The sequence below is a fragment of the Oxyura jamaicensis genome, chromosome 6 (assembly GCF_011077185.1).
Source record: "Oxyura jamaicensis isolate SHBP4307 breed ruddy duck chromosome 6, BPBGC_Ojam_1.0, whole genome shotgun sequence".
In the NCBI taxonomy this organism is placed as follows: domain Eukaryota; kingdom Metazoa; phylum Chordata; class Aves; order Anseriformes; family Anatidae; genus Oxyura; species Oxyura jamaicensis.
Genome location: NC_048898.1, coordinates 15,770,052 through 15,797,626, shown reverse-complemented (window position 1 = coordinate 15,797,626; position 27,575 = coordinate 15,770,052). Strand labels below are relative to the sequence as shown.

Genomic DNA, 27,575 nt, shown 5'->3' with positions numbered 1-27,575 from the left:
GTCTTACACTTTTGTCTAACTTCTTTAGTGACATCTTAGCCTGTGCTGCTTTTCTGTTTCTAGTATCTTCCCTAGATGAGCATGCTGCTTGTGAAATATTCTAGGTTTCTGAAAATTATGTCTATTGACATGATTGAGGTCTATGACATAGATTGAAGTCTATGATTTTAAATCATTTGCTGTTTGAAAATTCAAAATTCTATGTTGTCGCTCTTCACGATACTTTCAAACACTTCAAGAAGCAGCCTGTGTGGATACTGTCTTATAGCAAGGAAGTATGATCTAGTAGGGTAGCACAGAGCTGAAAGATAAACTCGTGGAGTGTTACGTTAAGGAATCATTCATCTAAGTCATGAAATGTGTTTTTCATTGGTCTGATTATTTTAGAGGCAGAAGTAATTTGTAAGGTGTCTCAGAAAGCTTGATACTATCTGATATGGAATGACAAAATCTTTTTTTCTAAGAAGCTGATCAGAAGTCTAACCAGTACAGAACAGCGAGTAAGTTGGTTGGAAAATTTCTGTAAATACTGTTCTCTGGCTCTTGTAAAGCATTTATCTTACTTGAAAAACTGCTGTGCAAGAGTAAATTACTGTTAACATTTTAACGTGACTAGTGTCTCAGGATCTCTCATTTCTGTGAAAACAGTAGAGAAGTTGGTCAGTTCGGTTTTATGTCTGCTAAAAGCCATTTTTCCCCCCCTTTTTACAGGTGAGATTAGTTTGGGGATGTGAATACAATGAGTGTAAACCAGCAAACTCACACAGGGCCTCCTTACGGGCAACCTCAGCCTGGATATCAGGGATACCAGCAGCCTGCCTACGGAGGACAGCCATTGCCAGGGGTTCCTCACTCGCAATATGGAGCTTATAATGGTCCGATGCCAGGATACCAACAGCCAGTCCCTCCACAAGGTACTTCTCAGTCGAAACTTAATGATTGATAACCTGTGAATTGTTGTGTGGATTTTTTTTTCTTCATACTTCCTATTGTTAGCTTTTATGGTAGCAATTACCATCTGAATGTAGCTTGCAGGATGTTAAAAATCATGTTCTTTCTGTTCATGCTCAGGTTATTGATCTGTCACTTGTCTAAGTAGGGCTTATTCTTTTCCTAATAACTCATAAAATTAACGTGTTGAGAAACATGGCCTAGCTTTTTTCTGTATGTCCTTGCCCCATGGTACTGAAGCTCTTGAATAGAACAGTATTCCTGAAGAGGTCATGTTGAGGGGCAGTGGTTGATGACTGTTACAGATTTATAATAGAGTCCTTGTTACATTACTGTGTAGAAGGATTAGTGCTCTATCTTGAAGGATTAAGATGTATGGCTCCAGATAGAAAGCATGTTTGGAGCTAGTTTCTGTTGTATCTTTAAAACCAATAGAAAGCTTCTAGATATGTGGGCGTGCTGTTGTGTTCCAGAACTTTCTTGGTTCTGCAGGATCGTGTCACTTGTTTAGATTTTTTGGGTTTGAATACCCAAATTGTACTGAGAGATGAACAGTGACTTAACATCAGAAATGAAAAGGAGAAAATACTTGATTTTTGCACTGAATTTCTAAGGAAAGGAGGAGTATGCTAATGGTCTCTGTGTCAGTGAGAAGGACAGAACAACCAAAGTGCCTACTAAAGTGAAACTAACTCAAATGGGAGACTAAAATTTGTGTACTACGAAAGGGACTTCAAGGGGAGCTAAGTGGTTACTATGGGTTTTTTTTTTTTTGGTTGGAGTTAGCAAGAAGAGCGCGTGGTATGCTTAAAGACTAGGCTTATTCAGTTTTCCTCCATCTTCCTCTTCTTTAATTGTATTCTTTCCTTTCTCCCAGTGAATCTCTTCCAACAGCACTCTTAATCTATGGTTTTCGAACTAGTTTCGAAGAGGGTTTAAATTCCTATAAAAGTGATGAAAATCAGAGCTGGGCAGAGGAAAGAAATCCTGCTTCCTGGAAAGACGCAGGCTTTGAGCACGCTGTTTGGCCACTCAGTGTAGATAATGACCAAGTAGTGTTTCCTGCCCCGTGGAAGGAATGGGGAGAAGTTGCACTCTCAAATCTCAATTGTCAGGTTGCACATTACATACCTGCTCTTGTAAATTCAGGATTCTTGTCTTTAGAATGAAGGAATGTAAAATTCAGAGCACTAACACAACAATCAGAAGTTGACCTTTTGTTAGCTGCTGATTATGAGATCCAGCTAGAAACGAGAGGCAAACAAACAAAGCATTAACAAAAAGAGCAGACAGGTGACTGATAGTGACAGTTTCTACTCCCATCTTTATAGTGTTATGTTAATTGTAGGTCTTTGCAGCAAGATTGGTTGTAACTACCTAATGTAGAGGGGAGAGAATTCATTTCAGAAGTGGTAGTGTGACAGGAATTCAGAGAACACTGAGAGGTAGAAGGAGAACCGCTAATGCTACTTTGTGATCTCAAAGTATTTGTCTTAAGGGTGTATTTGAGGGAGAAAAAAAAAAAAACAGTAAAAAGTGCTTGGAGGGACTGAATGGAGAAGTGTGGGCAGCAGGTGCCATCCTCAGGGAGTCTTCACATCTGAGTCACATGACAAACCCTGCCTCTAACTGATGGAAACATGGAAATGTTGTGCCAGTGATGCCAGTGTTGCTCAGGATCAGAAGAGGAGTACTGAGCTGCTAGCTGAGAACAGCAGCTTCCTGTTATGAGAATGTTGAAAGAACCACAAATTTTTCATTCAGTCTATCAGTTCTGCTTTTGATGAGACTGTACAGTTGAAAGTGCAAATACGGTTGTCTGAATATCAGTGACAATTAGGTTGCTGCTGGATTATCAGACATGGAGTCAGTTTATGATAGTTCTTACACTTGTGTTCATGTTAATATATAAACTGTGTTGGCAGTGTATGTGGTAGAACAGTGAGGAGTATAGAGTATGGAGTAAATAGTATATGTGATGTGGATTTTATGTACCTGATACTTTCTGCACAACAGACTGTCCTCAGCATTGGAAACACTGCCTCTTGGTGCTTTCTCTCTGGCTTGATTTACTGGTGTATTCTGTCTTTCCAGGTTATTTTCCTTCCTTGGGGTTCCCTTCGAAGGGCTCTCCTGTTTCTCTCAACTCTGACACTTCTCTTGCACCTAATTTCATAGGTAAATGGTGTCCTTTCTGTGGGAGTGTTTGTGGTGTGCCACTCCTACTGTGGGGAAGGGGTGGCTTTCTTAACCATCTTCTGTGCCAAGTTTCCTTTCAACATGGATGTTTATCTCAAAGGTGTGGGTACCTGATTATTCAGGAAGAGGTGGATGGGACACTTCCAACTCTACTTATAGGCAGCACTCCAGAAACACGAATAGGATATGAAGAAATAATTGTAGTAGAAATCCCTTAGGCCTGCAGATTCATAGATAAAAACTGACTTGTGACTGTTTTCTAAAGGTTGATTTCAAAACCTGAATTGGTCCTTGCAGGTTTTGTCAAGAAGCCTTCGTTTAAAAAAAATGTTGTGTCCTGCTTGGGAAAGAACTAAAATGGGAGATCTGAAATAAAAACATTCTAATGCAGAAATGAAGAATCTCCCCAGCTATGGGGAATTTGGTCTTAAAAGTCGTGGGATCTTTATAGTTTAGGTTTAAATTCAAGGGGAAAAAAGTTATCACTTGTTTTAGATACAGCATAGAAGCTAGGAATAATTATGATTCAAAAGCTGTGGGTTGAAGAAGGTAATGTTTTTGCAGAGGTAGCAATGAAGATGCAACAATTAGAAACATTGCAAGAAATCATTTTTTTTTTCCTTCTTTCTAACTAGTGGCATTTTGGAAGAGCTATTTCCAGCAGAGCCTATTTGTATAGAAGAATAGGAAGGCAGAACTGGGCCAAGTCCATACATATAGTCTCAGGGCTTTGAGTAAAATCACAGGCATTTACCATTATGCTGTCATCTGCCTCTGTTTTGAGGTCTGTGATGAGTAAGGACAGTATATCAAAGATATTGAAGAGGAACTTCAAGATTCTTCAAGAGCGGTGAACCTTAAGATGATAAACCACTAGATATTCATACCCTTTTAAGTGATTTTTTTTTTCCAGTGCTTATTTGAGTAGTCTGTGCTAATGGTTAGAGAAGTATGTTTGTGACAAGGACTAGAAAAGGAAGACTTTTGAAGCTTTTTCTGAATTAAACATGCATTCGTCAAATTGTATGCACATTAAAGCTGAAAAAATATGTAAACTTAATGTAAAAAAAAAAAAAGGAAAAAAGTGTATGCTTTCAAAGGCAAAAGATGACAATGCCAAACAGTTTACATGTACCGTCAAAGGAAATATTCCCAAACAAATGAAAGTTATATCAAACTAACATGAAAAATATCACAAAATACATTCAGAAACAGAAATACCACAGAAAGTGATGACCTAAAAATGGCTAGGGGTCAGGAAATGCTTGACCCAGAGGAGTAATAAGACAGAGGTGCTATAATAGGTGCTATAAAGAAAATGTCTAATGAGATGAAGGTATATAAAAATAATAAATTTATCTGGAAATTGAGTTCTGAGTCTCAAAAAGAAGAGCAGGAGGAGGTTTAGTAAAACTTAAAACCAAAGGGGAAAAAAAAAATCAAAAGTTACTAGTCATTCATAAAAGGTCTATTTAACTCCTCGAGTTTACTCCCACAAGCTTCCTAAAACATACATGTAACAGATAAGATAAAAATGTGAGGTGAAACCTCATGCTTTGGTGAGTAAATTATGCTATAGAATTGAGAAGTGGCTTCTCTCCTATGTTTTCTATTTAGTAACAGTTACTCACAAGAAGGCTTTGGAGTCCCTTCTGAACTTGTCACATTGTCGCTGTCGGAAGACACAGCAGTGTCTATGTGTTGCTCTGGTCTTCTCACAGTTTAAGGTGTTGGAGTCATCTGTGTTGAACCTGTACCCTGTATATGAAATATGTTCCATTGTGGTTAGCCAGCGTGGTCACATGGCTGTTCTATTTAACAGCGTTTTTAATGTAATATTATTAAAATAGAAGTTTATATATATTTTTTTTTTTTGTTGGCATTTTTATCCAGCATTCTGTTTTATCCAGCATTCTGATTTATCCAGCAATCTGTTGGCATTTTTATCCAGCATTGTGTGGTCTAGGAAGTGACAAGACTTAATTCTGAAGCAAATAGGTTTGGTCTGTGATGGAACCAGTTCACTTTGAAAAATGAGAAAGTATTCCTGTTACCCTCCAACCTTAAAAGGCTGGGACTGGCCCCCTGTGGTGGCCCCTGCTATGTTGTGTAAAAAAGCAGCTGGTAGAATTCAGTCTTTCAAAATTGAATCTATTTGCATGACATGCTTACCCTTCAAGTAGAGAAAACTGACCTGTAATGAACATCAGGTACCATTTAAATACTCTTCATACTCTGGATAAAAAATAATTGGACTTGGAGGGGGAGGAACCTAATATCTTTCTGACAAGAACACGGTTGGTTCTTCGTCAAAAGATGAAGTTCTTTTTTTCAAGAACTCTCCATGGTGCATATTTTGTACTTGATCTGTGTGGGGGTGTGACTGGTGACAATGTCTAAAAATACTTGTTTTCAGTTTTGCTACTAATATGGTTGTATAAATGATCTGCCGCTAGAGGAGTATTGATATATCAATTTGGCCTTCACTAAACTCCTTTTGTGCTTCTTTCCTCCTTTGATTTTTCATGGTAGCTGTTTGAAGCCCTTGTTTCTGTGAATAATTTGTGATTTTTTCTTTATGTCTGCAGGTTCAGTAAGAGCCCCTTCAACCTCTGGAACATCTCTTTCTTCCGGCCACCTGGGATACAGTCCATTTGGACAAGGAGACGTGCAGAATGGGATTCCAGCTTCAACTGCACCAATGCAGAGGTACACACAAGAAACGAAAGCTGTAGTAAGGGCCTACCTTGGTAGACCTAGGCTATGTCTAGACCTTTTAGGATATAAAACAAAGGAATTGCATTGTTTTTGCTGTGGTGGGCATTGCCTTTTTTTTTCTTATTGTTTTGAATCAACATTTTACTGTAAGGAAGGGTATTTGTTAGAAAATAGGAATCTCTTTAGATAAAATGCTTATGGAAGGATATGGGTCAGTGACTGGTTGATCAAAACCACTTCTCTTCCAAAGACTTTTTTTTTTTGTGGTAGTTGTTTTCCCATAAGGAATTTCCTGATTCCCATGATCTGTCTCGTTTGGAAATGACTGCATCCACACAGTAGCTGTATTTGATTGCCTGGCAGTGTAAACTAGTCTTTCTGGAGCATGTTGCTACCTGTTAATACTGAGTAATTCCTTAGTATTGGTTCTGTTTTTTTTTTTTTTTTTTTTTTTTTCCTGTTGTGGATCCCTGACTTGTCTCCATCTTAAGTTCTTGGCATCTTCTCTAGAAAGATATTGCCATTACCCATGGGGTGAAAGGGGCAGCAGTCCTACCCTACTGCTTTATACTGATTACTAGTTGCGGTGAAGGCGGTTGGTTTTTGCTGCTTTCTGGTTAAGCTGGAGAGTCCAAATCCTTTGAACATCGGAGCCTTCTTAGATACCAGCACAGGCAATATTGTTTCTTACCCTGTAGACTCCGTTGCAGTATTTCTGATTTATTTTAATAACTAAAATGGAATTAACAAAAAATATTTTAAACGTAAAATTTGTGTTTTTAAGAAGCATCAGATTTTTATGATGAAAGGGGTTTGGACCTGTGTAGGATACGTAATTACTTTTCAGAAACGTAGCCACAATGCTTAGTTTTCAGTTCACGTATATTACTGACATATAGCTGGTGTTTATATGGTAGAACACCTTATAAAGGCATGGGGAATTGTAACTGCTTGCATAATGGAGGACCCAGTGAAGATTCTCATCTCCCCTCTCAGGCTGCCTGCTTCTCAGCCGTTTCTGCCAGGCTCAGCACCCGTGCCTGTCAGCCAGACATCTATGTTCCAGCAATACGGTCCTCCTCCAGCCAGTGTACAGCAACTCAGCAATCACATGGCAGGGATGACAATTGGCAGTACTTCAACCTCTGCTCCTCCCCCAGCTGGACTGGGCTATGGTAAGGTTTCTTGTCCCTGAATCCTGAAATGTGTTCTGGTTGTAGAAAATAAGCAGCTTACCCTTTTAGGTAGGGGACGGGGCAGAGGGGGGAAAGAAGGCATTGAAGGAACTGTCAAGTTTTGGATCCCTTAGCTGCTTGAATTTAAGAGTATGATCACTTAGAGCTTGTCTCTGTTAGTACTGAAATGTCAATGTGAAGATGAGAAAATGATATATATTTTTATATATATGTATATATATACACCAGTTGAGATGCTCTAGAGTGAAGGGGTTTTGAGTCTTCTGTGATCTATTTGGAATTAAACGTTTTGAGGATAGAAAAAATGATAGTAACGTCCTCTTTTCTTCTTAAAAGGTCCCCCAACATCGGTTCCCCCAGTCTCAGGGAGCTTTAGTGCAACAGGATCTGGTCTCTACACACCTTACACTGCGAGCCAAGGACCCCCTCCTCCCAGTGTGTCTCAGGGTCTTCCTTTGGCACAGCCTCCCTTTTCTGGTCAACCAGTATCAACTCAGCGCCTGCCTACTCAAGTCCCTGGTTTTGCTCCACCTCCATCTTCTACAGGGATTGGACCTTCCTCTTATCCTCCTACCACAGGTGCCCCAAGACCACCTACCATGCCAGGCCCACCGCTGCCTGGGCAGACAGCTGCTGGACCACCAACATCACAGCCTAATCATGTATCCTCACCACCACCACCTCCATCAACTCTGTCAGGGCCTCACCCGGGGCCTCCCATGAGTGGCCTCCATGGACCACCTCCTCCCACTCATCCTCCTCAGCCAGGTTACCAAATGCAGCAGAACGGTGAGTATTTCTAGTGTAGGAATTGCAAGTTAGGTGTATTCTCTGTGTGCTGCAAACTGAGAAACAGCTTTCAAGTTTGTAACTTGCAGGCTTCTGGCTGCACTTCAGAGCTTCCTCCTGTTTCCCTGGTGTGAAGGACGAGTCTAAGACAAAGAGTAGGATTTATCGTTCTAAGCTATTTGTCATGCAGGTTTTAATCAGGTTAATGTAATTAAAAGAAGCCTAGCTTACTTGGCCAAAAAAGTGTTCAATGCCTAGTGCCATAGAAGTACAAAAAATTGCGGTCAAATTGTAATACAAACTTAAATTTGATGTCTGCAACCTTGTCTTTCAAAAGTAGGGATTTGAAATCCTGAAAATCATTATTACAGTTTTTAACAATATGGTCACTGGGTATGAATATATACTGTATGAGAGGAGTGTTATACATTGAAAAGGAGTTGCAATTTTTTCTTCTTTAATTCACAAAGCTGTATGTTTCTCCTTGTAAAACCCTTCACATTTCATGTGTGCTTCGAAGTAATACCACTTGAACTTTCTGGATTATAAAACAGTTTTGGCTGATTTTTAATCAATAAAGTTTGCAGATAGCTAGGATAAAGTAATCAGGTGCAAGTGTCAGGACTGAGAATCCTGTCCCCCACATGCAGCCTTGCACAAGTGGCCAGGTAAATTACTTGTTTAAACATCTGTACAAATTGCTATGAACTGTAAAAACACTCATTACGTGCATTACGATGTTATTCTGTAATTGACTGGAATTGTGTAAAGTGATGTGAAATTACTTCCATGAGTTACAAAACAAAAGAAGTTGTCACATGCTAACTTATTACTGTGCTTTCAGGCAGTACAAAACTGCCTGAGATAAATCCTTGCATAACTTGAGTTTGAGGCATTATGGGTCATCCGCTGGCTATTTGGCTGTACTGTGTGCACTTTCTATTAGGTAGTTCTGCAGCTCAACCTGAATATTCATAGTACGTGATCTTGATGCATGTTTTAATCATATATTCTAAAACTAGTTACGTTAGTCTTAAAACACAGGTTTCTTTAAGTCTGGTTTTAAGGAAGACTGTCGGTTTATTGGATCATTGATAGAGATGTACTGAGTTGAAACATTGATTAATGTGTTTAAACCTAATTGACTGAAAAGCGAGTAGTTTCCTGTTGTAACTTCTTGCTTGTTTTTTTTTTTTTTATGATGATAGGACAAATGGGAGGTGCTTGATGAGGAATTGCCTAATGCTAGCTATTGTTTGATTCCATTGTCTCTTTCCTGTAAGGTTCCTTTGGACAGGTGAGGGGCCCCCAACCAAACTATGGAGGAGCTTATCCAGGAACACCAAATTATGGAAGTCAGCCTGGACCACCACCTCCACCAAAACGCTTGGATCCAGATTCCATTCCTAGCCCTGTAAGCCTACTTTGTTCTTCAGTGTGAACTCTCCCGTCGTGTCTTTATATTAAACAGAACTGACAAAGTCCAGATCTGAAAGCGGCTTTCTTCTTCCAAAGAACAACAGTATATTTTCCTGCTTGCTTTTCTTTAGTATATCCAAGCTTCAGTCATTTGTTATGAATAAGCCCCGAAGACTAAAGAAAGGCATTGCATATGCAAATCACTGCTCTAATTTCTCATGTGGTCTTCTGTACCATGTTATGGTTTACATTTTGGAAATCCTGGGGGGCTTTGATTATACTTGCTTGACCATTTCTAAATTCCTGCTTACCTACTTCCCAAGGTGAACTAATTGCTGGTTTTGAGGTGGCAAGCTATGAACTTTATGTTCCAGGTTTAAAGTATGGTTCATAGGAGATGGTTGTAGTGCTTTTCCTTTCCTTTTTCCTCTAATCTGTCAAAGAGCTGGTTGGCTTTCTTTGGGTCCTTAAGTCAGGACACAACTTGAGTCAAATATGGGCAACTTCTCAAATAATTCTCTTTTGGAATGGAGTCTCTGAGAAAAGAGGAGCAATGATGTGTGATGGCTGACAATGATGAGGAATACTAAGCCTGGGAGCATTGTTGCCCCTAGTCTGCTGTGCTGTTCTTTCCACTGCTCCTGATGCTGTTCTGTTGTCTCAGAAGGCTACAATCATTTGATAACAGGAAACATTTCCAGGACAGTGCTTACAATCAGTTTACATAAAAACTGAAAAAAAAAAAATAATCTTGAGTTACAGCTGAGATCTTGACTGTTGCTATTCAAAAATTATTGCTATTCAGAAATAGTGAGCTGTTTAGACTCCAGGTGTATGCAACGCTTGGTGGCTGCAAATTTTTTTACATGGAATATAAAAACTTGTAATTACTTGTCTGCTTCTTTTCTCTCCTACTAAATGAAATCTCAAATGGCTTTTATCAGTTACCTTCATTTCAGCATGTTCTTAAAACATAAATCTCCAATTTCTAACCGAAATGAGCACATGAGCCACTACATCTGTTAGCAAATTGGTGCCCAGGCCCGATACAAACTCAAGACCGATTTAGGTTTGGTGTATGCTGCATAAGCTGGTGTTTCTTGTTGCATGAACCAATATCCAAATACCTAATGCCAGTGCTACAAGTTTGGGTAGAGAGAAGTAACACTGTTTCTCTTTGTTTTATTATTGTCTTCTCTTCTCTTTTTTCTTTCCTTTTTTTGTGGCACTCTTTATTAAAAAAAAATAATAATAATAAAGCAACTTAATGAGCTGCCACCCCAGCAGAAACCCAGGCACAGAATAGACCCAGATGCAATTCCTAGTCCAGTAAGTGATGTATCTATGTCAATTGTAGTCTGTGTGTTGGTGACTATCTGTGCATGCCTGATATCTGACCTGCACCTCACTAACCCTCCGTCATTAATCCTTTATCCTTTCCTTGCTGTCTTCTGTTTGCCTTATCAAAATGAGTAGCATAACACCACAAGAAGTTGTTTAAAATCTTCTCTTCTGTGATGACTGGTGAGGCAATAGAAAGCAGACTGTTGCAGAAACAGATCATGAAGAATGTCTCCCCTTTTCTGATACTTAAAATATCTCAGTCAGATTCCAACTGGCATTTTCAGAGTAAGCCAACAGTATAATTGTCCATATAGCACATCCCATGTTAACATACACACAGCATGAGCCTTTGTAGCCATGTCTTCTACCAGTTCTAAGCAGAATTTGGTTACAGTTCTTGTTGATACCGGTACTGGGCTAGTGGTTTGAAACTCTAAAACCGAGGATAAGCTATTTTTATTTGGATGTTAATTCCTATAAATCTCTTAGTTGACTAATATGAGGTCTGGGGAGCCATAAACATTCTTTCATTATCTGTGCTCATACATAGCCATTACATTTTGATTTTGAAAATAGAATGGTTATGTCTAGAGAACTCTACCTAAAGAAAAAGCAGCTACCTTGTGCATTGGAAGGGAAAAAAAAAAAAAAAAAAAAAGCAATGACTCTTGTATCAATTCTTCCTTGTTTAACCAAATTTGGTCATACAACAGCAACAAGCAGTGAAGTCACAAATGTCAGTCAGTCTGTAGGCTCTTGAGATACAACTAGATTTATCCTAGAAGTCCCTGTCTGATGCTATGGGTGGTGTTTTTGTTGGCTTCTTGGAAGCCATAGTGAGAGGGTAGAAGTTGGGTTGTGCAAAATTCCGCATTTTGCAATTTGACTCTAAGTAAAGGTATGTGTGTTTGGTGGCAAAACAGCTGCTTGCTTTAATGCTTAGATTCAAGCACTGGGATGGTAAAGGTAGTTAAAAACATGTAAGAACAGTCTTCTGTTCTTATGGATATTTTAGTCAGGTAAAACTGATGCATTTGTTTTCTTAAGTACATTTGCATTAATGAAGAAATTGAAATTGCAAGAAATTTACAATTTTTTGGCTGTTTTCTGCTTTTGTGAAGTTTAAGCTTGAATCATTTTCAGCTCTAGTGAAACTTCACTTTCTGCATCCCCAGAATTCACATCAGAAATTCTTGAGCACTCTAGTGCAATAAACATTTACAGTTGAGCTGGCAAGTGTGTCCTTAGGTCAGAGCTGCAGTAGATGAAAATAAATGCATGCTATGAAAGCACTGGGAGCACAACAGAAAGGAAAAGCCAGGTCATGCATAGAACTTCACCCTGAGGCTTAAAGAAGCTTCTGATTTTAATTTGGCTAGGACTAGTAAACAGAAAGACTAGCAAAAAAATCCTTTCTTGACCTAAGTTTACTTGTTATGAGTTCAGATTAGGCCTTAAAACACAAAGTATGCTACTACTCAATACCTGGGGAGAATACCATTTGTATTTTATTGTTAGTCGTTCAGTAATAATTGAAATCCAACTGAGAGGTGACTGCTTGACCAAACCTGCTTGCCCTAGACTTCTTATTTTTAGAGCTAGTGATGTTTGCCTCAGGTTCCCTTTTCACTGTCTTACAGGTGCAAGTTCTGTATTTTATAGTACTTTGAAACCAGGCCTCTAAAGATTAATGTGATGTTTTCTTCGATCATAGATTCAAGTGATTGAAGATGACAGAAGTAACCGTGGATCAGAACCATTTGTCACTGGAGTAAGAGGACAGGTCCCACCGCTTGTTACTACCAATTTCTTGGTCAAGGATCAAGGTAAAATATTTTAAACAACGAATTCAAACAATGAACACAAGCCTAAAAAAGTGGCAGAATTGTCTTCAATCATTCAGGTCAGAACTGGAATTTACAAATAATATCGTTTGAATTGGACTGGAAACAGTGTCTTCTTTAACTATGAATGGAATGTCATTTGGTTCATGGATTTTATAGAGAAAGAATTCAATCTTGTTATTTCCTGTGACTTTATTTGGAGATTTTAAGCTCCCTTAAAACTTCAGAATCAATTCTGTAATCAAGTGCTTCACTCTTCAGCCAGACTTACAAAATCAAACATTAGAAATGTCTGAGTTGAGATCTTTGCCCATAGTATGATTTAGTTGGCAAAAAGAGTGGAACAAGAATACTTTAGAGGTTAAGTTGATATGGAGTCAAATTCACTTGTTTTGAGTTAAGGGCTTCTATTATGCATGGTTGGTTGTAAAGAGGCTTTTGGTTGGGAATTAAGTTTTCTGTCTTTTTTTTTTTTAGATACATTCTTATTCTGTGACTCAGCAGCAAAACTGAAGCTGTCTTGATTTCTGTTCTTAATATAAAATTTACTGAAACTTGTCGGCATTTTTTCCTTTGTTCTCCAGGTAACGCAAGCCCCCGCTATATAAGATGTACATCGTACAATATTCCATGTACATCAGATATGGCCAAACAGTCCCAAGTTCCTCTAGCTGCTGTCATAAAACCGCTGGCTACCCTACCCCCAGATGAGGTGAGAACTGTATGTGAAGTCAGACACGCACTGTATGCAATCTGAACTCATCAGGAGAATGCTCTTAGATGTTGGTATTTTACAGATAACCTTGTTTAATTTTCAACAGTAGGCATGTTTAAATAACAAAGCCTAAGTAAATGTTGGTTCTCTCACAAGTATGTGGTAGAGATCTGTAAGGCAGAAGAACGTTGTGTTCAAAACATTTGATATTTTGATTGCTATGTGAATCTCAGCTTTCTTTTTCGCAGTAACTGTTAAGCATCATTCTGACCAAATGACCAAAATACTAGGATGCTAATAAATTTGTGTACTTTGAGTTGATCTCAATTTTTTTCTTGGTCTGCAGTATTGAAATGGTAACAAATGACTGATATCAAGTGTTTTCTAGGATATCAAGTTGTGGAATTGGCTGAGAATGTATCAAGCAGTGCTGGTTAAGCTGCCTAATGTGTCCATGCACAGCACTGTGTGGGATAGCTGAGTTAACTGAGTGTGAGACTGAGTTCCAGGCTCTGCTGAACTGCACTTGAATTTGTGATCTTACTTGAGAAACCTGGGGGCACATTTTGAGACAAGTTTCACAAACTAGCTATTAGCTCTCATGGTGTGTTTATGCTTTGAACAAACCCTTGTGATATCCAGAAAAAAACATGTCTAGGATTGGAAAATTGTCCTGGAGATTAGTGAGCTTCTGGCATTGGAAAGTTCTTTATGGCAAGGGCAAACTCCCTGTGGAGGAGCCCTTGTGATAGATGTAGGCTCAGCTGTTGAGAGTAATAGGGCTGTAAATAGAGCTAATGTTTAACGTATCAGTTGTAAGAGGATAAATAGGACTGGTGAAAATGCAACATCTGGATAAATCTAGAACCTATGAAAATTCAGCATCTGGTTGCAAGATACAGGGCCTTTGCTCTATGTTAATACACAGTTCAGAAAGCAAAACTTGGGGGTTTTAGTAAGAAGTACCTGTGTGCCTTCTGGTACTAAGTGGTAAGTAGCAAGTTATGTATAGTACTGCTTGTTTTGGCAGGGGAGTGAGGGGGGAGAGGCTTATTGTGTGGAAACTTAATACTAATATTGCCTAGCAGTCATAAAACTTGAAATTTCGTTTCCTTGGAGGAGTTCAGCCTAGTGGGTAGGAACTGAGACACACTGGCAGCAAAGCCATTGTATTGTCAATAAATGACTAGTGGGGGTGAGTGAGAAATTTGATACATTTGCAGCATGAAGAAGAAAAAAGCATCAAGGGCATTTGTTCAACTTACGCTCAAGGAATATATTTTTTCTTTAAAATGATCAGAGTCTTACGGTGCCTGGAAGAATTAAAATTGGACACCTTAAATGTCATAGTTTAAAAGTAATTAAACATCTTGAACTAGATTCTTAGTTACTGAAAGGTGCCTTGAACTATGAATGTAGCTTGTAGCTTGCAAAAGCTCTGTCTTAATATTTTTGAAGTGCTTTTGCTCATTCTGAGCTTGAAAAGCTGAAGAAGTTGCCGAGCATCTTACTCTGGTTTGGCTGCAAAAAGACTATATTGCCAGTAATAGTTGAAAAATGGTATCACTACATGATAGCAAGTCCTTTAAAATTACACAGTGGTGTCAAGACAAGCAAAACATATGGATATGTTGTATTTCATGGAGGACTTCAAAATAAGTTTTAACCATTTTAAGTTTTTAAGATTATCTGGATGCTTTAAATTCTTGAATTTGTGGAATGCAGTGACTGGCTTATATTTTGTCAAAAAAAATGTTTTTTTTACAAGGGAAAAACATTGGAGGTAAAGAGTTGCTTTTAAAAAAAATCAACCTGGGGTGAGGTGGAAATTGTGTTCACTCCCATGATGTTATCACAGCCATTGTTTGCATGGCTTCAATCTCCAGTGTTCACTTGGGATCCATCTGTGCGGTGCAGCATGGCTTTCCTGCTAGAGCTCATGCTCCCCAAGCAGGCTACTGTATAAGGTGGTGCAGCACCATGCCCAAGTACTTGTTTGTGTCCAAGTGGGCTAGCCCATTAATGACTGCAGCCCACAAAGGAACTGCTGTGTTAAGAGCTTGAGCTGAAAAAATATTTGTAAAATACTTGTTCAAGCTTCCCCTGCACTCTCTTCCACAGCTGCCAAAAATGCTAAATCCTATACAATTTATACAATTTACAAGGAAATAGTTTTAAGCTTTGCAGTATATGTGGTCATTTTTTTCTCATCATCATGTGACCTTATTTGTTTTTTTCCTGTTTCCACAGACCCTTCCTTATTTAGTAGATCATGGAGAATCTGGTCCTGTCCGATGTAATAGGTGCAAGGCCTACATGTGCCCTTTTATGCAGTTTATTGAGGGTGGAAGGAGGTTCCAGTGCTGTTTCTGCAGCTGTGTCACTGAGGGTAAGGCTTCTTCTGAAAACCAGCCTATAGGCGCTACTGTAGTGATCTTCAAAAAAAGATGCGAAGAAATGAATCTCAATCATGTTATGGTCATATATAATATATACTATGCTGTAATGTGTTTACTGATGGAAAAAAAATGATTAAAACGTGTTCACTGCTCAGTTATTAAATGACGTTCAAATTAGGCAGGTGCTTATGTTTTGTAGTTTTATTATACCAAATGTTTTAATGTGAGGTACTTGTTGCATGATGTATAGTGTTCTGAGAAATTGTTTGTTATTGAGATGAATATCTGGTTAGTAGCATGAGTTAGGATTTTTTTCTTGCTCACAAAGCCTGTTTGGACACTGCTTAGAGATGAGATTGCTACAGTTGAATAGGAGTATTCAATATATGCCCATTTATCTTCACTGCTCTTCTAAATCAATACAAAACATGCTCCCTCTTAAGCAGAAGTCATTGTATGCTGCTTATAACGTGATGTCTGTAGATCTGGTTTGTATGTACACTGGAAATGTGGGGTACAAGAAACTTGGTTTTGAGAGTTTCATTTGGTAGCACTGATGGCTTTTAATGGACTGTTTGATCTTTTCACCTCAGTTATGCTGTACAACTGTTTATATAGGTCCATGGCAAACCAAAATAGGAAGCTGACCAGGGCTAGACGTGGTCAGTTCTAAAAAACTGAAAACTTCTTGATTATTTTTTTTTCAGTCTGCATGCGTTCCCTGAACATTAACTCAGCAGCTGTATGAATGGCTGTACCTTCAACAACTGAGCAGGTGTAGAAAAGGGAGGGATGATAAGAGATGTTGTGAAAATCTAATGTGGTTGTACCTAATGCTTCAGAGCAATTCATGTTTTCTGTGAAAAAGAAATCAAGTAATTAGCTTGTACTGGATGTGTACTTAAAGAGTAGAGAGTGATATCTGCTTACATATACAGTGTTAATGGTATCACGGTGTTCTTCTGAACTGTTGAAACTTTGATTGGTTTGAATAACTCATAATAAAAGGAGGGGCTCAGTTTTTTGGTATGTCCGAACGATCTTAGCCTACAGCTTGTCGCAAATTGTATTGCAAGTCATTTGTTACTACTTTTACAAGACTTACGTTTCTCCTTTGGACTAAATCAGTCAGAAAACTCAAAGTGCATGTTGCAGTGATCTTTCTGATAATGAAATGCAAAATCAGAATGTAAGAGATTCAAGAAAAATACAATAGTGACTGTAATGTGACAACTGGTGCATAAGGCAAATTGGAAGCAATTAATTTGTATTTCTTGGTTTTAATCATACTCTTAATTGTATCAATATTTCTCGTAATACTTGCATGGTAGCACAGAGGTCTAGCTAGCTATATTTCCAGGAGTTTTATTTGAACCATCTGTGACAATGCTTATCATGGTTTGTCACTGAACTTCATGTTTTTTCCTTCTCCAGTGCCACCTCACTACTTCCAGCATTTGGATCACACGGGAAAGCGAGTAGACTTCTATGATCGACCTGAGTTATCATTGGGGTCCTATGAGTTTCTGGCAACAGTTGACTACTGCAAGGTACAGTACTATGTGTTTATTACTATGTTTTGCTTTTAAATAAAAAACAAACATTTTATGGGGAAAAAAAAGGTAATCTGCTGTTTGTTGAGAGATAGCAAAATTTGTCAGGGTACATAGCAGTGCTCCATTTCAAGCACAGTGCACTTACATTTCTGTTAGATGGGCAGGAATGTGATAGTAATCTGAAAAAACAGTCACTTCTCATTAGTGAAAAGTACATGAGTACTGTTAGAGTTTTGACCAGCATTTGTTTGTCCATGTTATAGAGCTGTTGTGGATTGCATTACGTGGCCTTAATGTGACTTCTTTCCCCTCTTCCACAGAATAACAAATTTCCTAGTCCACCTGCTTTCATTTTCATGATTGATGTGTCTTACAATGCTGTGAAGAGTGGCTTAGTAAGGCTAATATGTGAAGAATTAAAGTCACTCCTAGATTACCTGCCCAGGTATGTACAACGTGTGCTATTGTAGCCAGTCAAAACGGGGGAAACTCACTTTTTCCATTTAAAAAAAAGCCAAGGGTTAAAAAAAATAATAAAAAAGATAATGCTGTCAAGGTTTTGTTTGCGAAGAGATCAAGCAGGACATCTGAGTACCTTTCTAGCTGAAAGATTTTTCCTTCCTTTCATTTTCTCCTTTACCCTTTATTGTGTTGGATTCTGTGTAATGATTTTGCCATCTACTTAGAAGTATGTCTCTTACAGAGAAGGAAACATGGAAGAATCAGCCATTCGAGTAGGCTTTGTCACTTACAACAAGGTATTACACTTCTATAACGTGAAGAGCTCATTGGCGCAGCCACAAATGATGGTTGTCTCAGATGTGGCAGACATGTTTGTGCCACTCCTTGATGGCTTCCTGGTGAATGTGAACGAGTCCAGGGCAGTTATTGTCAGGTAACAAGAACTGAATTATGTTGTGTAGAGTAAACATTTTGTTGGGTGGACTGAAATGTTTCATTTAAAAGTGTCTTGTTCATTGCTTATTTGTTGTGTTATGTGCCTAGAAGTCACTCTATGTATTAGTGTTTTGTTATACTCTTTGAGATGAAACTGACAAAGGAGGATGGGAAAATTCATGGAGTGTGAGGGTTTATTTGGCTTCCAGACCAACTTGGCAGGGGCTATATGTAATGGGATTTAGTGCAGAAGCCTCTTTCTAGGGGAGGAAAAAAAATAAAATGGTGGAGAGTAAAAGTTGTAGGCATACTGAATCATTATCTTTAAGACATGCCCAGGTAAATTATAAACTAAGGCAACAATGGTGTCTGATTTTGGTTCAATGGAAAAAATTGAATGAGCAGGATAGAGAAGGTAAAATCTAAAAGGAAGGAAATTAACAAAATTTTGGCAATCTATTTATACTTAAATTGCAATTAAACTATGGTGTGTAGGTAAGTAGGTCTTGGGAACTAGACGACTAGACACAGTTCATGTTGTTAATGAAAATTACCTGCCTGTTCTGTAGTGCATTAACAAGAGCTAGTAAGAGCTGTGAATTAAGTCTATTAATCTTTGAATAGCGCACAGGATGTTTGGCAAACAGAGGCGAAATGTTGCTAATCTTCCCTAAGAGTTTACCTAGCAATATGCTTGGAATATATTAAAAGAGCACGAACAGCTATTGAAGTATGAGTTTTTTCACATGTAAGAAATGGGATGGCAAATAGTGTGTTTAAAAAAAAAAAAAAAAAAAAAACATACCTTCAGAAAACATAGATGTGCTAGGGACTTGTGTTTAAACCACCGCAGTCTCATAGGTCAACAACTAATTAAACTAAAACTGTGGCTTTACCACTTATATAGAATCTTCCTGAATTTCTCCTTTTTCTTTGCTAGTTTGCTGGACCAGATTCCAGAGATGTTTGCAGACACTAGAGAAACAGAAACTGTTTTTGGACCTGTGATTCAAGCAGGACTGGAAGCACTGAAGGTTGGTAAATTCATTGTCATAGCAAATTTTCAGTCTACTGAGTACTCTGAAGTTCATGTTCCATTATTCTCTAGTAAGAGTTCTAAAGCTTTTAGTAAGTCTCCTTGTGGTAGATGTGCTATGTGTAGGGAGTACTTGGCCCGTTAAAGTGCAGGTATTTCCAGTTCTTTGTAGCTGGCTATCTCTTCTCTACATAATTTTTTAAAGCATTTTTGCTCAGAGTACAAGAAATGAGGCTTAATCTTGGTGACCTTGCAGCGTTTTTGCTTTGAACAGTTTCCAGAACCTACAGAAAAGACCTTCCAGTGTTAAAAGCGGGTGTTGAACTCCTTCATATGTCGTTTAGAAGGAGTTCTGTAACATGGTGTCTTTCTCATCCTGTGCTGAAAGCTCTGGTATAAATTTAAATGAAAGGAGAGAATACAATCTGTTGAAGTTGTCCATACCCATGTGTAAAATTTTATTCCATACCAGTAGAATTTACCAAAAGTTCTTCCATTCCAGTTCTTCAGGTAATTGCATCTGTGATCTAACTCAGACTTGTATGTATTGATCAAATATCCTGTATGATTCCACACAGATCTGTTCTTATAACTTCATTTGTCTGTCATATAAGTCCTTAGAAGTCTCCCCTAAACTCAGGTTTGGTAACTACTTCAGTCAAGAAGCAATTCAAACTGCTAATTGATGGCTTACTGTATGTATCGGAGAAAATAACCTACTAAACATTGGCTGGAGTTTACATAGACTATTGATTTAATTGATGATCTTTTGAAAGTCAGATTATGACATACTTTTCCATTTCTGTGACTTGCCTTATTCCCACAAATTCAGTAGCTGTAAACCAGAGAAGAAAGCAATCTAACTCACTTGTGCAAAGCTTTTTGTAGCTGAGTCCTGCTTTTAGAGAATTTACTGCTCTTTGTCTCGTTGAAGCCAGACCTTTTCTCCATGCCATGGAACTAGCACAGGTCCAGTAGAACTGAAACTTGCTTTTCTGTAACAGATCATCAAACTGTGCTCCCTGTGATGGGTACTATTCATGTAGCTGAGTGATTACTGAGCCCGTGTGTAGTACCTTCTTGACATAAAAAATGAAGTAATAAAGATGCTTGGATGTGTGTTCTTGAATCACATTTTGGCCTGAAGGTTTTTATTGAATGTTTCTAACTTGAGCAATTTCACACCCCCCCCCACTTCTGTAGGCAGCTGAGTGTGCTGGCAAGCTCTTCATTTTCCACACCTCTCTGCCCATTGCAGAGGCCCCAGGGAAGTTAAAGAACAGGGACGATAAGAAACTGATCAACACAGATAAGGAGAAGGTAATAACAATGCTTATGATTCATTTCTACATTATGCTCTGCATGGAATAAAATAGCTCTGAAGTATCATTGAAAGAGTGAGAAGGGTAGCATGCAGTGTAACCATCACAGCTAATATCTTTTAACATTACACTTCGTTGGCTGTTCTCAGGCACAGCTGTGTAGAGTTGACATCATAAGGATAGCTCTGGTATAAGAAGAAGTAGATCTATATTCTTACACAGGATAAAGTACTATAGATGATGTGTTAAAGTAAACATGCAGAATTTAGAATTAATGCAAGATGTGTAGTATACTTTATGACATTACAGTCATTTTCAAAGGCAGGGTCAGGAAGAATGTCATATAATCTGAATTTCACAGAATAGAGACTTGAAGCGTTAAATATGTTTTTTTCCTGTGATTATAATCTGCCTCTCGCTTTCCTTGTCTTAGCACAAATTTTTGATCTCATCTCTGACTTCCTTTCTTAGACTTTGTTTCAACCTCAGACAAGCTTCTACAACAACTTGGCTAAGGACTGTGTGGCCCAGGGCTGCTGTGTGGATCTGTTCCTATTTCCAAACCAGTATTTGGATGTGGCAACGCTAGGCATAGTAACTTACCAGACAGGAGGCTCCATTTATAAGTATGCATATTTCCAGGTAAGAGCTCCATTGAGTCACTGGTATTGGATTTGAGTGACAGTTACTCTTCAGTTACCAGTTCTTTTTTGTTGTGTAAATCATAGCAAACAAGTACTTCTTTAGAGATAAAAATGCTACTTAAGTTTTTCACCAAAATGATTTTGTTAGCTTTGTCTTTACACAATCTCTCTGAACAAGAACAACAAGCTATGCTGTTAACTTTTAGCATGACATGATATTAGTATGGGAATTAAGCTGATTTTTAGAGTAAAACTGCAGGTGATGTCTTTGTTTTTAATTGTGATTTATGGAGCAGCTCTGATTAATGGTGAAACTTTGAGTTATTGATTGTGTTTTAGCTGGAGACAGACCAGGGTAGGTTCCTGAATGACTTGAGAAGAGATGTCCAGAAAGAAGTGGGATTTGATGCTGTGATGAGAGTACGCACAAGCACAGGTGGGTGTTAGCATGAAGTCTTAATAAATTCAGTATTTTAAGTATATCACATGGGAAGTAACAGATTTCTCCCCTAATTTGAAACTTCTGAGACGAAGCTATGCAAAAAGCTCTCTTAAAACTTTGAACTTTTAAGCACTTTGTCAAGACTGAACAAAGATTGCTGTTGAAATCTGTCAAGATAATTAGTGTCCCTAGTGACAGGATTTTCAGGGCTCTAAAGGCTGTCTTGTTATTCTATTGAAAAGTGCAGCTCATTTATCACATATGCTTCTTTTGTAGGCATTCGAGCAACTGACTTTTTTGGAGCTTTTTATATGAGCAACACAACTGACGTAGAGATGGCAGGTTTGGACTGTGATAAAACCATCACAGTGGAATTCAAGCATGATGACAAACTGAGTGAAGACAGTGGTGCACTCCTTCAGGTGAGGCAGGGGAGGGTGAAGGCTTTCATAGGAGAAGGAAGGCAGTTAACAAATGAAAACTGTCAAGAAAAATGTGTCAAAAAAAGAACCAAAGCCAAACTGCAGGAGTGTGCCAGTTGCAGAAGAGCATGATTATTGCTCTAAAGCTGAATTATTAGACACTCAAGGAACTGTGCATTCTTTGTCATTTACTATATCCCTAACCTTTCAGAATACATGGTCTCAGGGTGACCGAGAAAGCTTCAATCCACAATCTGTTTTCAAAGACAACTTACCATGATACAGACTGCTAACATTTGCTGCCTCTTATCTTTCATTGACTCATTCTTAGCATATTCTTTTAACTTACTGTGCAAGTCCTCTACGTAATTTTCTTGTCCAGACATCTGAATCCTGATTTTTTAATGAAGTATATAGAAACCCTGCCTTTCTTACTATAGCAGGACCTCACCTTCCTATATCTTGGCATTTTTGTGTTTTGCAGTGTGCTCTGCTATATACAAGCTGTGCTGGACAGCGAAGACTCCGCATTCACAACCTCTCGCTAAACTGCTGCACACAGCTTGCTGACCTCTATCGAAACTGTGAGACAGACACACTCATCAATTACTTGGCTAAATATGGTAAGGCTAAATATGGTAACAAGAAACATAACCTCTGTGTTAAAATGCCTGTTGTCATTCAGTGACACCTGTTTAGTCTTTTTGCATCAAGTGTCAGGTGGCAATTCTGATGTTTCAGTCACTTCTCACAGCTTTGTGCTCTTTCCTATAGTCTTGTTTAGGGCAAGAGGTACAGATAGAGGATGTAGGCTTATCCATCCTACAAAATCTTATCTATATATATTTTTTAAGAGCTTTGTATTGAAAGCTGTCTGAACTCAGATTTATTTTTGGACTGGTTTAATTAGTTCTTTTGACTTCCCAATTTTTCCTCCAGGATTGGAAACGGCGGCCTCCGTTCATGAATATAGGTTAAATATAATACTTGTATGTATTGTACTCTACTTAACCTTATTTGTACCTATGATTCTAAGTGTGTTTTAAAGCATATGAGAGATGGAGAGTAGAAATATATGTAATAAGAGGGGGATAAATGAGCTTCTTCAGAGTTTCAGTAGGAATTCATCTCTTTCATTACTATAAAAAAATAATAAAAAAAAACAACAACTTAAATTTGTTTTGTGGAAGTAGTGTTTTTTTTACTGTTCATGAGCAATCTCTTGATAGCTGTCCATTTCTTTCCTCTCTTTCTTGTGCAGCATATCGTGGAGTTCTGAACAGCCCAGTAAAGACTGTCCGAGATGCATTGATTAACCAGTGTGCCCAGATCCTAGCTTGCTATCGAAAGAACTGTGCTAGTCCATCTTCTGCTGGCCAGGTAAACACTAATGCTTTAAATCTGAATCAGGGGCTCAGGTATTAAAGGGGACTGTGAGCTTCTTCCAGAGAAAAGTTTTTTGCACTATTTTTGCAGGTCCACATTATAATTAGACTGTAGGTTTTCACTTCTCACATATGAACCACACTGTTGGCTCATGTAAGCCTTATTGTGTCAAGCATAAACTTATTCAGCAAGAGAGCTGGCCAACTTCTGTCTGCTTGTGACTTGTAGCTGATCCTCCCTGAATGCATGAAGCTGCTTCCTGTGTACTTGAATTGTGTGTTGAAGAGTGATGTCCTTCAGCCTGGTCCGGAGGTCACAACAGATGATCGTGCTTACATTCGCCAGTTAGTCACATCCATGGATGTTGCGGAAACAAATGTTTTCTTTTACCCCAGGCTTTTGCCCCTGGTGAGTAATTCAGGTTCTTCTTAACACTGGAGACTTGCTGTTGTCTTGACTTATCTTAAGGGCTGGTATTTGTATTTTATCAATGGAAAGTAATTTGAGAAGTATTTGGGATCTGCCATCTGTTGGGATACTTCATTTAATTCTATTCAGTGATAGGTACATTACTGCCTCTTGTGAATTCGCTGAGATCTTCTCTGAGCTGTGAGCATGTGACCAGTGACAAGAATGTTTTGATTCTTTGGTAGTCTTTCAAAAATCCTAAGCCATCTTGTGATGTTATGTAGTAACTTTAATTGTTGCAGGGAAAATCCACCTACTATTCTCACTTTGCAGTAACATAGTTGCTGGAATAACAACAAATACCAATTACTGCTCCAGGAAGCAATATTGGAACTACAGAATACTTTCACAGCAATCTTCTGTTCTCTTTCGTTAACCAAGAGTTTCTAATCTGCTTCTGTGTCATGTTCAGTAAGAAAGCTAAGCTAAGCAAACCAATACTTGAATCTGAGCTATTGCAGTATTACGAGTCCTAGAAATCAGTAAACCACTGGGGTCTTAGTGGCAGAATTTTTCAGAACTTAATATGTTCTTATTTCATAACCTTGATTTTTTTACTTCACTCTAAAACAGACCAAAGCAGATGTTGACAGTGACTCCTTACCAGCAGCAATCCGCAACTCAGAGGAACGTCTCTCCAAGGGTGACATATACCTGCTGGAGAATGGGCTGAACATCTTTGTGTGGGTGGGAGTGAACGTGCAGCAAGGCCTGATCCAGAACCTCTTTGGAGTGTCATCCTTCAGTCAGATTAGCAGCACTTTGGTGAGCTGTGTGGCAGTGTGGGAGATGCTGTCTATGATAATCACTCAAGAGTTAAAACAACGAGAAAGAAAGTTGGGAAAAATTTAAAGATACTTTCTTATTACTAACAATGAGAAGCGCAGATATGTGAAACTACTGGAGAAATCCCTCGTCTGGGCATGTTGACATGGTTTTGGCTGGCTTTATTTGACAAGCCACATTTCCACTGACAGTAAGGAGAACAGGTGATACATAACTGGGACTGAGAATTGACCTTCATTTCTGATGCTGTGTTTTCTTTTAATTAGCTGAGGTCAAAGAAATTTTAGGCTAGTGGTGGTAAATATATTTGTAACGTTATATAGTATGATGAACTGCTGAGATTTTTTAAATTGCACTCTACTTCTTTGTCTAATGGGAATTGAATGTCTTTCATTTCAGAATACCCTGCCTGTCTTGGAGAATCCCTTTTCAAAGAAAGTACGATCTATTGTTGATATGCTTCAGGTGCAAAGATCCCGCTACATGAAGGTAAAAATGTCCCTCATTCATAACTCTAAGTCCCCTTCTCTTTTACTAGAGAAGGTGATACCAGCCTTATCCATGTAAAGGCTAATGCTGAGCTTACTCTTAAAACTGTGATTCAAACATAAGTTTTCAAGCATCTGAAAAAACTTCAGGTATTAGTTTTGGAGTTCAGTGTTTAACATAGTTCTAAAACTAGAATTATTTCAGACTTAATATACTACTGCACAAACCACATACCATGTGGTATTTTCCTTCTAAATATGACTGAGACTTAATTCAACTTAATTATAGAAGTGAAAGCACATAAGCAATATATGCAGTGGTTCTGGTTATCTTTGTTGGATTTTTTTTAGCTATTTAGCTTTTTTCTCTTTTTCTTTCCTCTGGAACATTACTTCTGCTAACTGTCCACTATTGCTTTTGTTTGTAGTTAATAATTGTGAAGCAAGAAGATAAGCTGGAAATGCTCTTCAAACACTTTTTGGTGGAGGATAAGAGCCTGACTGGGGGAGCTTCATACGTGGACTTCCTGTGTCACATGCACAAGGAGATTCGGCAGCTACTGAGCTAGAGGAGGGAGTGGTGCTGGAACTCAGCAGTGACATTTCAGCCTCCACTAATGACCTGATCAGAAGGCCCAGCGCCCTCAAAAAGGACAACGTAGAAATCTGTACAATTCCATAATTTTTAATACACATTGCATAAGCAGAAATCCTTTCAACCTCTCCCAGTCCCATATGAGAGATAATTTTTTTTCCTGGTGAGGGCTAAAAAACAAACAAACAAAAAGGCCTTTGATACCAGGTCTTTTACTTGTATCTAAATTGTTTCCTGTGCTTGGCAGGAGTTCACCCCCCCCCCCCCCCCCATGCTCGCTAATCCTGTTGTAATGAATGTAGTTTTTTCAGTTCACTGTACATGATTCAACATTGGGTGAAAAAGCGATAACTCTTCAAAATTTCTGGTAGTTGCTGTGTGTTTGTATGGGCGCGTGTGCATGCTCTACGTGTGAAGAGGATGTGCAGGTTGGGAGGACAGGTGATGGTAGCTAAAGCAGCCAAACATTTTGCCTCTTTCTCTTTTTAGAGGGAAACGTGACATTGCAGAGCACAAATGTATCATGTGGCTGTCTGAACCAGAAATCCTTGAAAAAAGAAATAAGTGGTAAGCCAGGAGGCAGGAGGGCAAATTTCTTTCCACAATCTTCCCTGTACTATAAGTTGCTGTGCAGATCTGTACTGGAGGAATTAATAGTTCAGTGAACAACAATAACTAGCTTCTGAACAGCATAGGGGTAGAGTCAGAGCTTCCTGTTGGTGTGAGTGGTGACTCCTTTCATTGCACAGCTCCGTGATGTCCTACTTGATCCATGTTCCATGGCCTCTCTTCTTCTGCAGAGCTTACCTGTCTATCCAGATGGTGGTGGGAACAAAAGCCTCTTAAGGTTAAGCAGAAAATACTTTTAAACAAGGTGATGTGTGGGAACTGGATGAAAAGGAAGTGGCCATTTTCAACCACACTCTTCTGAATCATAGCAAACAAGCAGGAAGTTGAGTTTTACTGATGCAAATTTGAGACTGCTTTCGACCCTGTATTACAAGGAAGGGGATATAAAAACAGATTTAGTCTGCACTGTATTAAATATTGCAAGTACCTGATTTCAGTTACTGGAAAGGATTGGGGTCGTAGTGAAGGCTTTCATCACTGGGTGTTTATGCCCTCCCCCATTCAGCCTAGCGATCAGCTTGCACAAAACCTTTTTATAAGCCTGTTTGTTAGACTAAAATACCTCAGATTAGTCCATCCATTTTGGCCACTCTGCCACTCCATTCTGCAAGGGTGAATGAGAAGACTCCAATGAAAAGGGAGCAAGTATAAATCAAATTCAGAATCCTAAGGGCTTTGATTATTCACTTTTGAAAGGGGGCTTGTATATTTTAGCTTGAACACTTAACAAGTGTTCCTAAAATACCCAGGAGTTTGAGCCACCAGTAGTACTAAAAGTTTGAGGAAAAAATGTGGGTGGATTGAAGGAGATACGACCTGGGCTTGACATCTCAAAGGAAAGTCCTTGTTTAGATCAGAAAAATATTTGACTGTGGTTTTAGTTCCTTATACTGTAGCATGTATATAAATCCATTTTTCTTCTAATGCTGCTAGTTTGTCTTCCCTCCCATCACTACAGAGAAAGGGGAATAGGAAAATTGTAATGGAAAAACTTTCACGATGACAGAACCTTCCTCATTTTTGTATGAATGTGGCTGACTTTTTACTCCATGTATTGCCTCCAGCCCAAAACCTAGAGGATTTTTAACCGGGGGGGGGAAAAACAACTTCCCAGGAATATAAGGCTCAGCAACCACAGACTTCCACAAATACTAATTTCTAATATTAATATTGGGGGGGGTTGAGGGTGGAAATGAGATCATAAATGAACCTTTTGTTTTCTTCACTTGTTTTTTTTCCAATGCATCTTTTAATTTGTAAAGAAATAAAAATATATTAAGATGTATTTTATGTCATTGTTAGTAAATAAACACTGCTTATTTTTCCAAA

The 27,575-nt window shown here is 38.6% G+C and overlaps 1 protein-coding gene across 4 annotated transcripts; it reads left to right on the top strand.

The window, feature by feature from the left end:
• Window positions 1-692: 692 nt before the first annotated feature.
• Window positions 693-27,575, top strand: SEC24C (SEC24 homolog C, COPII coat complex component). Of its 4 annotated transcripts, none has more exons than XM_035329803.1 (24): window positions 693-914; window positions 3,046-3,129; window positions 5,739-5,859; window positions 6,865-7,043; window positions 7,644-7,853; window positions 9,137-9,267; window positions 10,533-10,601; window positions 12,331-12,442; window positions 13,045-13,172; window positions 15,426-15,564; window positions 17,009-17,124; window positions 17,451-17,575; window positions 17,834-18,025; window positions 18,968-19,061; window positions 20,267-20,383; window positions 20,857-21,027; window positions 21,369-21,465; window positions 21,748-21,893; window positions 22,378-22,516; window positions 23,155-23,273; window positions 23,508-23,687; window positions 24,321-24,512; window positions 24,933-25,022; window positions 25,450-27,575. In XM_035329803.1, exons 1-24 carry the CDS (start codon window positions 740-742, stop codon window positions 25,588-25,590), a joined length of 3,267 nt encoding a protein of 1,088 aa, XP_035185694.1. In that variant the 5' UTR covers window positions 693-739; the 3' UTR covers window positions 25,591-27,575. The 4 variants fall into 4 exon arrangements, with proteins under 4 accessions (XP_035185694.1, XP_035185691.1, XP_035185693.1 ...); XM_035329800.1 differs by having other exon boundaries at window positions 7,401-7,853; XM_035329802.1 differs by lacking the exon at window positions 3,046-3,129 and having other exon boundaries at window positions 7,401-7,853.

Bases quoted from the DNA above. Each gene is read 5' to 3' on its own strand.
- SEC24C (XM_035329800.1), top strand. From the start codon at position 740: ATGAGTGTAAACCAGCAAACTCACACAGGGCCTCCTTACGGGCAACCT. The intron at 915-3,045 runs GTACTTCTCAGT...CTGTCTTTCCAG, and splicing joins ACAGCCAGTCCCTCCACAAG to GTTATTTTCCTTCCTTGGGG. The intron at 23,274-23,507 runs GTAAACACTAAT...TGTGACTTGTAG, and splicing joins GTCCATCTTCTGCTGGCCAG to CTGATCCTCCCTGAATGCAT.